This window comes from Abramis brama, assembly GCF_963993115.1.
Source record: "Abramis brama genome assembly, chromosome: 17".
Taxonomy (NCBI): Eukaryota; Metazoa; Chordata; class Actinopteri; order Cypriniformes; family Leuciscidae; genus Abramis; species Abramis brama.
This window is the reverse complement of record NC_139979.1, coordinates 1055810-1069979: the sequence shown is the minus strand read 5'-3', so window position 1 is coordinate 1069979 and position 14170 is coordinate 1055810. Positions and strand designations below refer to the sequence as shown.

Sequence of the window (14170 nt, the reverse complement as noted above, 5' to 3'; positions counted from 1 at the left end):
ATAATTCCTAAAATAACGTGAATCCACATTGTGTCAGCATAAAGTCGTGGCCTAGAGTTTCTAAACCATGCGAGTTCAATTTCAGACGTGTCGGATCCCCGTCCGCCTCCATCCCGAGGGATTCATGTCTCACCTCATGTTAGGGATAATAATGCGCAGGTCTATTTTAACACACATCTGCTGACAGCTGTCAGTCACACACACACACACACACACACACACACACACACACACGCGCACGCACACACACACACACACACACATAAAATGATATTGAGCCTACTAAAAGGGAAAATATCATTATATAACAATCAGATGAATACTACACTGAAAAAAATGATTCGTTGAATTTAATAAAACATTTTATGGTAAGTGGTTGCACACAATTGATTTTAGCTACATTTAAACAAATGCATTAAGTTGAACGTAATCAATTTTAGTTCAACTTAATGCATTTGTTTAAATGTAGCTAAAATCAATTGTGTGCAACCACTTACCATATTTTTTTTTATTAAATTCAACAAATCATTTTTTTCAGTGTAATTAATTTTGTTATTAGGGCATTGATCTAAATTGATTTGCCATTTTAATATAATATTTAGTATTTATTCATCTAACATAAAAAATAATAAATTGTAATAACATATATTATATGTTACTAATATAATTTAATTCTGCAATTAGAACTTTAATATAAATTAGGGTGACAGCATTACTTTGCTATTTTAATTTAATATTAACTTAATATTGCAGCTAGTAGTGAATAAACTTTGTGCATCAGTCCGAACTGCGAAACCACATGGACAAAAAAGATCCAGTGAAATCTAGACACACCGTAAACGTCCAGCGTCGTCGTTAATGAGGCGGATTAATAGCAAACCAAACGACACCCTTATAATACCAGCCGTGATCAAGTGTAGCATTATCTTACAGCAACATGTGTGTTACTCTATTTCTGGTAACGACTCTTCACGTGGAATTGCTCTTTGCCCCGAGCGACCCGCTCATCGCCTCTCGAGCGCCGGCTGCTAATGAAGACATTAGCGTTAGCTGGAAACCGTCTTGATTATAGCGGGGGCGAGAGAGCGCGTGGGTAAACTCACCTGTGGAATATAGATGATCCGAGTGCAAGTCAACTCAATAATTGCCTCGAATGAACATGTAAAATGTTCTTCCAGGCATCAGAAGCGAGAGTAAAGAACACTGGAAAGAATAACTTGTAGGATTTACTTGATGAAATGAAAAAAACAACAAAAAAAAAACATTTTAAGTACGCTCTAAAAAATGCTGGGTTGTTTTAACCCAATTTTGGGTCAAATATGGGCAAACACAAACGTTGGGTTAAAAATGTAATTAAAAAAATTAACCCAACGGTTGGGTTTGACCATATTTTACCCAAAATTGGGTTAAAACAACCCAGCATTTTTTAGAGTGTACATTTTACTGCGACTGTGCTGTACAACTTACCTGTTATTATCAAGTAAAATCTCCTTACTACTGAACTTAACATTCATTTGACATCTAATTGACACTTTAATTTAAGTAATTAAGTAAATATTACTTAATTATATTTAATTTATTTAATTTCACATATAGAATTAAGTAACATCTACTTAACTGAGTTAAGTAAATTTAACAAAATGTTCTTTTTACTCAAACAATATAACACTGAATTAATCCACACTTTTAAAGTGTATGCTTTATTTAGAAACATCTAAGTAAATAATACAATAGATATTGTATAGATTCCGTACTGTATCTATATTAAAGAAGTAAATGGCATTTGAACACAGAGACTTCAATACTTGGTACACAATACACAATGACGGTAACATTCGATAGATCGTTTTTGAGTTTGAATGTGTAATTTTGAGTAGAAAATGAATCCAGATGTCACAAAACAGCAAGTTACAAACCTAGCAATCAAAAGTAATGATAAAACGGTGTAAATACTGCTGGAAAACAGTGAAAAATCAACCTTTGTTAATTATTCATGCCCCAGTGCATGATGGGAACACCATTATCAGAAAAGTTGAGTAGATTTTACTTAATTTTATAATGTTGAGATTTATGCTTTAATTTCTACATGCTTGAGTACTAATATAGGATTTAGGGGTAACACTTTACAGTAAGGTTCATTAGTTAACATTAGTGTTTTAACTAACATGAACTAACAATGAGCAATAGAGTATTTATTAATCTTTGTTAATGTTAGTTAATAATAATCCAGCTGTTCATTGTTTGTTCATGTTAGTTCACAATGCAGTAACTAATGTTAACAAATACAACCTTTGATTTTAATAATGTATTAGTAAATGTTGAAATTAATATTAACTACGATTAATTAATGCTGTACTATTGTTCATTCTCAGTTTATGTAACTAATGTTAACTAATGAACCTTATTGTAAAGTGTTACCGATTTAGGCTACTTAGTTTTTTTGAACTCTTGCCTGAACTACCTTTTCCATGTAGAAATTACATTTGATTTTTTTTTCTGTAGAATTTTCTTCACCACAGACTCATGTTTATCAGTGACACAAACAGTGATGCCGTTTTTCTTTTGCACCGGTGATTGAAAACGAAGCGTCTGACTCGGGTCTCTCGATGTCCTCGTGTGTTTGACTGATAGCGTCAGATACTGCCTGTGAAGACAGAAACCCTCGCGCTAGTTAACATCCACAGAGGATTCGCGCTTATTGATAGCTACACAAAAGGTGCTGAGCACAATGTCTGGCGGAGCCTCAACTAGCCAATAAAAATTGCTCGACTGAGCCCTGAAAAGGTGACTGAGAGTGTCAGAAGATTCATTCCTCGTCCTTTCAATTTATTCCAGTTAGTGTGTGTTTTTCCCCTCGGCTTTTCTTCTTAGCTGACGCTTGTGTGCTTTGAATGTTTTGAAAAGCACTAATGAAAATGGAAAATTGAAGTAATTGAATATGACGTGTTTCTGGTCTAATAGAGAGCACAATACTGTAATTATGAATGCAGTGATTTAGCATATATATGCGCTACAAGTCCTTGGGATCTTTGTCACTGACGGAGAATGGAAGGTTAGGCTTTACAAACATATAAATGCATCTAGTCCAATAAATCATTTTCTTAATTAGTGTTTTATGTTTTGCAGGAAACATACGGTATCAAAGCATCAATATATATTTATTTTCGAATAAATGTAGTCGCTTTAAGCATAAATGACAAAATGTGAGAAGATAAAAAACTATTTTCCAGTCAGGCTGAGAATAAGAAAACAGATGAATGTCTTTTGTAATGTAACGTCTCAATGAAGTTTTTTAGCAATGTTTCTGAGGTGGAAGAAGATATGAAATATGATTTTCGAAAGACAAGTTGCTGTCTAATTTTACTCCCAGGTCTTTAACTGTAGAGGATGGAGTTACAGTACATCCTTCTAAATACAAATTGTATTCTAATAGGTTTTATGTACAGGGTTTTGGTCCAATAAGTAATCAGTCTTATCGGAATTTAATAGAAGAAAATGATTGGTCATCCAATATTTTATATCTTTAACACACTCTGTCAACTTAGATAATTTAGAGAATTAATCTAGTCGTGGTGAAATATATAACTGAGTATCATCGGCATAACAGTGGAAACTAATTACAAGTTTTTATATAATATTACCAAATGGCAGCATAAGTATTGAGAATAGAAGAGGGCCTAACACAGAGCCTTGCTGCACTCCATAATTTACTGACATTATCTTAGATTTTTTCCCTGTTTAAACAGGCAAACTGGTAACGGTCTGATAGGCACAATCTAAACCACCTTAATGCCTGTCCCTGAATACCAGTGTAAATTTGTAGTCGATCTAAGAGTATTTAATGCTCTATAGTGTCGAACGCAGAGCTAAGATCAAGTAAAACGAGTATTGAGATGAGATACAGCCTTGGTCGGAAGCTAGAAGTAAGTCATCTGTCATTTTAACGAGCGCAGTTTCTGTGCTATGATGAGGCCTGAATCCAGACTGAAATAGATATAATTGTTTGCAGGAAGAAACACATTTGAGCGAACACGACTTTTTCTAGTATTTTAGACATATATGGAAGATTTGAAATAGGTCTGTAATTTGCCGATGTATTTTGATCTAGTTGTAGCTTCTGAACGAGAGGCTTAATAAACTATAAAAAGTACATTTGACACAGGTCTGAGACTGTTGATCCCAAAGTCCACTGGGTTTTAATTAAATAACTTAATTTCGGTCTGTTCGTCATGACTTGGAATATAGTGCATGGGTCATATAGAATACTTTAATGATGCTTTCTTTGTTATCCTCAATAACTTACATTATTAAAACAAAAGAAAACGTCTCGGTTACGGATGTAACCCTCGTTCCCTGAGTAGGGAACGGAGACGTTACGTCGGATGACGACGATTGGGGTTTCGCTTAGAAAGCCTCTCACCTTCGAGTATATAAAACGAGCCAATGGCAATGAAATGCCATGGGTCTGCGGAATTTGCATAGCGTATCTCCGCCCACCGCAGGGGGTATATAAGGAAGTACGCTGCAATATGCAGATATGTCTTCGCTGAGGAGCCGAGACTGAACTCAGGCGTTTTTCAGCGATACAGCGGAAGTGGCAGGAAGACGTAACGTCTCCGTTCCCTACTCAGGGAACGAGGGTTACATCCGTAACCGAGACGTTCCCTTTCGTGGTCACTCCGAGTTACGTCGGATGACGACGATTGGGGTTCCAGTCTAATCACGCCACCTCGGCTGTCATCCAGTGCCCTGCGTAAGTCTGAGCTCCCTGTTGTGAGACTAGCACGAACGAAGGAGTCCTACTTAACACAGGAATACCAAGGTACACTGGGAAGCATATCTCAGGAGAAATATGCAATTATGCCCAACCATTAAGGGGGGGACTTGAGAGACACATATGACCCAGAGGGATGCATATGGGGTATCACTGAGGTGTCCAGCCGCAGGTGGAATATTTAAACCCCAGGGGTGGCAAGGTGGCTTGCCAAGGGAAAGACACACGCTCAAAAGAGACTTACAGTGGAATACACATGTGGGGGTCGCCCAAAGGGGGGACCATGCACATGGAGGCACCTAGTCAAGCGCAAAAGCTGTGTTATGGCAGATTGGCATAACTCAGGCGTTGACGTAACCAGTGCTGGAGGAACTCAGAGCTTATCAGACTCACCTGAGAAGATGATCGCACGTATCCCGTCCGTGGAGAGGAATGGCGAGCAAGCGAAGACACCTGAGCAGAATCTAGTACCGGCTGGTTGAAGCGAGTACATGAGAAGAAACTGGCTCTACTCGGAGATTATAGAATCTCGCGAATGTGTTGGGTGTCGCCCAGCCTGCAGCTCTACAAACGTCTGTTAGCGAGGCGCCATGCGCTAGAGCCCAAGAGGAAGCCACACTACGAGTGGAGTGGGCTTTCACACCAAGGGGGCATTGACGACCCTGCTGCTGGTATGCCAAAGCAATGGTATCCACTATTCAGTGAGATAACCTTTGCTTTGAGAGAGCCTTTCCCTTCAGCTTCCCACCATGACAGACAAAGAGCTGGTCTGAGGTCCTGAAACACCGCGTCCTGTCTACGTAAGCACGGAGGGCGCGTACTGGACAGAGCAGTGCCAAGGCTGGGTCTGCCTCCTCCAGGGGCAGCGCTTGCAGGTTCACTACCTGGTCTCGAAAGGGTGTGGTAGGAACCTTGGGCACGTATCCAAGCCGGGGTCTCAGGATCACGTGAGAGTCAGCCGGCCCGAATTCCAGGCACGCTTCGTCAACCGAAAATGCCTGCAGGTCCCCTACCCTCTTGATGGAGGCCAATGCAACCAGGAGCGCTGTCTTCATTGACAGGAACTTAAGCTCCACTGATTGCAAAGGCTCAAATGGAGCACTCTGCAGGGCAGTTAGAACCACTGAGAGGTCCCAAGAGGGAACGAGGGGAGGACGAGGAGGATTTAGTCTCCTCGCTCCCCTCAGGAACCTGACGATCAGGTCGTGCTTCCCCAAAGACTTACCATCGACTGCTTCGTGATGTGCAGCAATGGCGGCAACATACACTTTTAGGGTGGAGGGAGACAGCCTTCGCTCCAACCCTTCTTGCAGGAAAGAAAGCACGACACTGATGGGGCATTTCGTGGGTTCTTGATGTTTAGAAGAACACCAGTTGACGAAGAGGTTCCACTTCAACGCATAGGCATGTCTCATGGACGATGCTCTAGCGGAAGTGATGGTAGCCACTACCGCAGGTGGTAGGGTACTCAAACCTGCCTCGTCCCGTCCAGGAGCCACACGTGGAGGTTCCAAAGAACGGGACGAGGGTGCCATAAGGTGCCCCGTCCCTGAGAAAGGAGGTCCTTCCTCAGAGGAATTGGCCAGGGAGGTGCTGTCGCGAGGAGTACTAGTTCGGAGAACCAGGTCCGGTTGGGCCAGTACGGGGCAACCAAAATGACCTGCTCCTCGTCCTCCCTGATCTTGCGCAAGGTCTGCGCAAGGAGGCTCACTGGGGGAAACGCATACTTGCGTAGGCCCCGCGGCCAGCTGTGCGCCAGTGCATCCGTGCCGAGCGTACCCTCGGTCAGGGAATAAAACAGGTCGCAATGGGACGAGTCGTGGGAGGCAAACAGGTCTACCTGTGCGTCGCCAAACTGATCCCAAATCAGCTGGACCGTCTGGGGATGGAGTCGCCATTCTCCAGCGAGAGGCCGAACTCGAGACAGCTCGTCGGCCGCCTGGTTCAGGCGTCCCGGGATATAAATGGCTCGAAGCGACCTCAGATGCTTCTGACTCCATATGAGGAGGTGGCGAGCGAGTTGCGACATACGGCGGGAGCGTAGACCACCTTGATGGTTGATGTACGCTACTGTCGCGGTATTGTCTGATCGGACTAGTACGTGCTGACCCCTGAGCAGCGCATGGAAGCGGTGCAGGGCGAGACGTACAGCCAGCAACTCGAGGCAATTGACATGCCAAAGGCGCTGGGGTCCTGTCCAGGAGCCCGCGGCAGCATGACCATTGCACATGGCGCCCCAGCCCGTGGTGGAGGCATCTGTTGATACAACAACATGCCGGGAAACTCGTTCTAAGGGCACTCCGGCCCGTAGAAAACTGAGGTTCGCCCACGGGGTGAAGGTCTGACGGCAGGCTGGAGTCACTAGGACTTGGAGCGTGCCGTGTTGCCATGCCCACCTCGGGACTCGATCGCGAAGCCAAAGCTGAAGCGGTCTCATATGAAGCAATCCCAGCGGCGTTACTGCGGCTGCGGATGCCATATGCCCCAGGAGCCTCTGAAAAAGTTTCAGTGGACCCGCACTCTTGCCCTCGAACTGACGAAGACAAGTCAGCAGTGACTGCGCGCGCTCGCTCGTAAGCTGCGCGCACATGGCGACCGAGTCGATCTCCATACCGAGAAAAGAGATCCTCTGCACGGGGCAGAGTTTGCTCTTCTCCCAGTTGACCCGAAGGCCCAGACGAACTAGGTGCCGGAGCACTAGGTCCCTGTGTTCGCAAACCTGGTCTCGAGAGTGAGCTAGGATCAGCCAGTCGTCGAGATAGTTCAGGATGCGAACCCCGTGTTCCCGGAGGGGAACAAGGGCTGCCTCGACGACCTTCGTAAAGACGCGAGGAGACAGGGCTAGCCCGAAAGGGAGAACCGCGTACTGGTATGCCTGCCCCTCGAAAGCAAACCGTCGAAACGGTCTGTGTCGAGGTAAAATGGAGACATGGAAGTAGGCGTCCTTCAGGTCGATCGCTGCAAACCAATCCTGCGGCCGCACACACTGGAGGATGTGTTTGGCCGTTAGCATCTTGAACGGCAGCCTGTGAAGGGAGCGGTTCAAGACGCGCAGGTCGAGGATTGGCCGTAACCCACCGGACTTCTTGGGTACAATGAAGTAAGGGCTGTAGAAGCCGGACTTCATTTCGGCTGGAGGGACAATCTCGATCGCACCCTTCGCCAGTAGGGTGGCGACCTCCGCTCTCATGACAGGGGCATTGCCACCGACCATAGTGAAGCGGACTCCCCTGAAGCGGGGAGGAGATCTCGCGAACTGAATCGCGTAGCCGAGCCTGATGGTTCTCGCGACCCAGCGGGACAGTCTGGGAAGCTCTAGCCAGGCCTCCAGAAAGTGCACCAGCGGGGTCATACGAACCACAGACGTACCGTCGGTGGGGCAGCGAGGCGGAATGACCGGCACCGGCGAGGGTGGCATAGCGGCCCTGTGCGGGGGCACGGTCATTAACCGCGTCCTGCCAGAGGAGGCCAGGGGAGGGCGCGCGTCCCACGGGGGCGTGCTCTGGCAGGGGTCTGGCGACAGAGGGGGGATGAGAGGAGCGTGGCCCGTGGGCGGCGCGTGCTGTCATCCACTGCCTCTTAAAGCTCAGAGAAAGAGCATCAGTTCTTTTAGAACAAGATTCTCCCCCAGCCCTCCACTGGGGGAAGGAGTGGTCCTGCTCCCAACTCCCCGAAGAACTGAGCCCTAACTCCAAGCTGCCCATCTCAGGAGTGCTGCTTAGCCAGGTGTTAGCCGGCTAAGGGGCAGAGACAGGCGGTGCCAGCCTCCAGCGACCTCCTCGTGCTCGGACCGGTGAAGGCTCGAGGGAAGGAGCCGCATGGAGGTGGCGTCGGCGGGAAGCGGACTAAGCAGACCACACCAACGGATGACCGTCAGTGCAGAGCCTCAGTCCGCTTCTGGAGTGATCGAAGACTGTTGGGCGCAGTCCTCAACCACACCGCCGACCAGGCTGCCCGCCTCAAGGGTGCTGCTTAGGCTGACGTGGCAGTCTAAGGGGCGGAGACGGGCAGCGCCACCCTCCTGCGACTTCCTCCTACTCAGAGCTGGTGAAGGCCCGAGGGGAGCAGCCGCATGGAGGGGGCCTTGGCGGGAAGTAGACTAAGGAGACCGCACGGATGGATGACCATCGGTACAGAACCTGAGTCTGCTTCAGGTGGTCGAAGCCACACCGCCAAAGAGCTCAGCCTGGGATATGGGGGAGCTGAGAAAATGAATTCTCAGACCCTGCCACATCAACCTGGCTAAGCCCATGTCTGGACCACATAGTGGACATCACCTGACCCAGGATCACGCAGGTACCGATGTCGCCCGAGAGCGAGGTCAGTAGTGTGCGCGGCGGAACAACCAGGCCGGGCATGGGAGGCATAGCGTCCCAGCATAGGGGCGTGGTTAGAATTTCCGCGTTCTGCCAGGGTTGGCCAGGGAAGGACTAGCGTTCCACTGCGGCCGGTTCGACAGAACTCCCGGGACAGCACTGCATCGAAGGCGCAGGCGACACAAAGCACTGCATGACCGTGCCACGATAGAGACAGGGAACATACAGACCATGATCGCCGTGCGATCGAAAGCAGCGAAGGCGGAGGACACCCGCGGGCCGCGAAAGTCACGTGGAGTCTCGCGCAGCGCAGGCATCCTGATGCACGTCCGGGAGAAGCTTACAGCGCTCGGGGGGAGGGCGGGGCCACTCCAGCCGATGCTTTCAGCTGCCCGGGAAAGCATGGCTGACAGCTCTGGATCGGTCCCGGCAACGATGGCACTCCCGTGGGAGGCAACGCAGTCGAAACTTCATTTCCAGAGGAATCAAGCCCGCCTTGTGATGCTGTGAGTGCATGGTCTGCGATGTGGAGGGGGGTGTGGCCCGAGGAATTGACTCGTCGGTTGTTGTGCCACACCAAACCCTCAGATCACCCTGGCCACCAGCCAAAGTATCCCTTCTCGAGGAAGAGATAAATTGGGGTGTGGCAGAGGGGACTCTACTCACATGGAGATCATTGAGTCTTGATCTATAAACATCGCGATGGTCATGTTCCCGCAATGAAAACATGACTCATCAACGAGCGCTGCCAAGCGTGATTAAGCCCAACACGCAAAACAGCGCTCGCGACCGTTAGGCAGATGACTCACGCACACACATCCAGAAAATACACGGGCGAACCGTCTTGAAAAAGACGTGCCGCGTGCAGCTCTTTTAGAGAGTGGAAAAGCTCAGCAGAGTGCTGAAGCGCCCAGGGAGAAACACACTCACTGTCGGCAGATTACTGCACAAATCAGCAGCAGGAAATGCGATCTCGCTGGAAAGCGCCGTCACACCAACACACTGAAGAGCCGCTCGTCTCGAAGAGATTTGAGATGACACTCAAAAGGCTTGTGGAGTGAAGTACTGAACTTGGCTCCGAAGCGAAAACATATCTGCATATTGCAGCGTACTTCCTTATATACCCCCTGCGGTGGGCGGAGATACGCTATGCAAATTCCGCAGACCCATGGCATTTCATTGCCATTGGCTCGTTTTATATACTCGAAGGTGAGAGGCTTTCTAAGCGAAACCCCAATCGTCGTCATCCGACGTAACTCGGAGTGACCACGAAAGGGAATCCATGATATTTCCTCTTGTGCTCAACTGAAGAAAGTAAGTCATATAGGATTGAAACAACATAAAAGAAGGTCTTTATTTTTGAGTGAACCGTCCCTTTAAATGGTGAACTTTGCAGTGTCATCTAATAGCCAGTTTTGTGTATCCGCTCCAAAGTGTCCGGTTTTACATAGATTGAATTGGTGTCTGTCAGCTAGCTGTGACCAAAAATATCATTATGGTTGCACTTAAGCTCGACAACTCTTCAGAAGATAAGAGTTCTTTCTGCTCAAAGGATCCCCTTCAGTGGGCTGAAATATGAGAGGAAACTTCAAATAGAAGGAGTACGAGGTTGAATAATTGAAAATGATGAATGCATAATGTGTTTTAAGCAGAGCATGATGAAGCCTATGTGAAAGATGTGCTGAAGCCACATGATACAGGACACTGGATGTGGAAGAAGTCATTCCAACTCCCAGGACATAATGCATGAAGAAAGAGGAGACATTTTTTATATATATATATATATATATACTGCATATATATGCATATACACTGCATATATATATATATATATATAGCTAGTCCATGTTGGGTTCATGCTAGATTAAAGCAGTTGCGGCGACATTAACATTAATGTGTCGTGGCACTTCAGATCTGCACCTGGTAATGACGTCCCAGTGGAGTTGGGTTAAGATGGGCCGACCCAGGTGATTGTTGGCTGGTAGAAGAACGTCATTACACAGAGAAAAAGTGCTTTTGAAAGAAGCTCGTTTTAGATGGGAAAATATTACGGCTGTACTGTAGTCTGTGATGTTCTGTTCAGAAGTATAACTCTTCTTTTCAGCTCACATCAGTCACATAAAACATTCAAATGTATTACGAATAGTGTTTCATGTTGACTTTATCTGGTGCTCTAAGTATTTTATTTTATATTTTAATTCATTTTATTATTTTATATATTTAATTTTATTTGTTTTTATTTATTTTTATTTTCGTATGTATTATTTATTTTATTTATATTATAGTATTATTCACATTATATTATGATAAGTAATATTATTTATTCTATTATTTTTTATTATTATGACTAATATTTGTTATATACATTTGTTTTTATTTTGCATTTATTATTATTTTCTATTATATTATTATTTTTTATATTATTATTTTATTTAATTTATATTTTTTATATATATTTAATTTAATTTGTTTTTATTTTTGTATTTATTATTAATATTATTGTTATTATGTATCTATTATTTATTTTGATTGACTTGATGTGGCCTTTTAAGGTACTTTTTGCCATTTTATTTTATTTTTCTCATGTTCTTTTTCCATAAGTTCTCTCCGAAAGCTCTTGTTTACTTGATGTTGTGTGTTGTTGGCCTCTCTGCCACGTTTACTCTGTCTTTTGTTCCCGAATCCTGTCTTCCAGTCCCGTGTGGAGGAGTTCTGACCGCTCGCCGCGGGACCGTCCTGTCTCCCGGTTATCCCGATCCATACGACAACCACCTCAACTGCGTCTGGAAGATCTTTGTGCCGGAGGGAACCGGGATCCAAGTGAGTCAAAACTGTTGTTTTTAAAGCATCTTCAGGAAAAACATTTCAAATTCTGATTAGCTGAAGTGTGTTTGATTACTTAACGCTTGCCTGGGGATACAAATATCATCGAGGGAATCACATTATTATTTGCTTTGCTTGATTATTGCACTTGTGAATATTCCATTTTTTGCTGTTCTTTATGACTTTTGAAGTTTATGGAGGTGATACTTCATTTCATAGTGATGCAAAAAAGAGAAAAAAAAAAATCTCTGAAAATAATAATTCTCAACCCATATGTGTTTTAAAAGGCAGATTTCTTCCCACAGCAGCGGTTCTCTGTTCTTTACACTGGACATCATATCGTTATTCTGCTTCGGCTGAACAATATGATGATTACCATAAACTGAAAACAACAGAAGAAATATGATTCATCAGCCGAACATGTTGCTTTAGCATTAGTCATGTTAGCCAGCGACAGATTTAACCATCCAACCTTTGACATCAACAACGAAAGAGATGGAAGCATCGTTCTTCCCTTATAGATATATTAGCCTTTTACTTGCATGAATATATGACTATTTGCATTTTGCACTGTCTAACATGGCCTTATCAGACCACAACTGACTTAAATTTATACTAATATTTATGATAGTAGATGACATGCACCAAAATTGTTGAAATTAAACATTTCATTGTAATTTATTGGTAGATTTTTGAAGGGATTCAAAGCCTTTGTATTTTATTCCTGTAGATTACAGTTGTGACGTTTTCCACCGAACACAACTGGGACTCGCTGGACTTTTACGACGGCGTCGACAGCAATGCTCCGAGACTCGGGAGTTATTCGGGTAAGATGAGAACCATCTGTTTTCCTGCCTAAGTTTCATATTGTTTTCCAAATAACACAAGAACGACATGTTGACTTTAATATTCTTTGCAAATAGAACTGTTGCACTGTTTTTTGTAACCTCATGCCGCCTGGCTTTCATCCGGAGGTTTGTTTTGTCCTCCAACGCACATCAATATTTGAGCTGTCATGGGATATCATGGATCAACAGCTTTATAAGCAGCGGGAGTGAAGTTTCCCCTGGTGAGGCTCTTGGAAAAAGTAGAAGACAGAATGATATCAGTGTAGCGCTGACAGAGGACTTTTATTGTATTTTAATTTATTTTATTTTTATCAATTTATTTTATTTTATTAACTTTTTATTTTATTTACCAACTTTTTTTTTGTGCAATATTTATTGATTTATATTATTTATTTATCTTATCTTTTCACATATTTTGGCTCAGAAAGGGCTTGTTTACTTGATTTTGTTTGTCGTGCCCTTCTGCCATTTTTAGTCTGGCTTTTTTTTTTAATGATTGGTTGTTTTGCAATCTGATTAATTAATGTATTATTTTATTTTATTTTATTTAATATATTTTTTTATTTAAACTTTTTTGTGTTTTTTTCCACATTTTTGGACTCAGAAAGGGCTTGTTTACTTGATTTTGTTTGTCGTGCCCTTCTTTAGTCTGGCATTATTTTTATTTTATTATTTTATTATCGTGATTCCATGTTTTGCAATCTGATTTATTTAATCATTTATTTATTTGTTTGTGTTTTTTTCACATCTTTTGGCTCAGAAAGGACTTGTTTACTTGATTTTGTTTGTTGTTGCACTGTCTTTCTGTCATGTTTAGTCTGGCGTTATTTTTATTTTATTATCTTATTATCTTATTATCGTGATTGCATGTTTTGCAGTCTGATTCATTTATTCATTTATTTGTTTGTTTGTTTGTGTTTTTTTTTCCACATCTTTTGGCTCAGAAATGGTTTGTTTACTTGATTTTGTTTGTTGTTGCACTTTCTATCTGCCTTGTTTAGTCTGGCATTATTTTTATTTTATTATTTTATTATCGTGATTGCATGTTTTGCAATCTGATTTATTTATTCATTTATTTATTTGTTTGTGTTTTTTTCACATCTTTTGGCTCAGAAATGGCTTGTTTACTTGATATTGTTTGGCTCTCTGCCATATTTAATCAGTCATTTTTCCTTACGCTATAGACTTTTTATTGACTTCCCTGGCTCTACATGTAGAAGACAGAATGATATCAGTGTAGCACCGACGACTCGCATCGGCAGAGCCCTCAGAAGTGAACGACTATATTCATTATTTTCCACCGTATCTCTATATCAGTGCATCAGCCGCAAAAAGCAAAATAAATATGCACTGACCTTAGCAGGGCGCCATCCCTCTCAGACAAAACGTTAAGTATTGTTGACAGTTTG

The 14170-nt window shown here is 43.6% G+C and overlaps 1 protein-coding gene across 1 annotated transcript in view; it reads left to right on the top strand.

Annotated features, from left to right (window-relative positions):
* Positions 1-14170, top strand: part of csmd3a (CUB and Sushi multiple domains 3a) — a 332667-nt gene that overhangs the window by 179320 nt on the left and 139177 nt on the right. Inside the window, exons 35-36 of the mRNA XM_084089625.1 lie at positions 11786-11910; positions 12644-12740. Coding sequence (XP_083945751.1) covers positions 11786-11910; positions 12644-12740 — 222 coding nt within the window. The remainder of the gene's footprint in view (positions 1-11785; positions 11911-12643; positions 12741-14170) is intronic.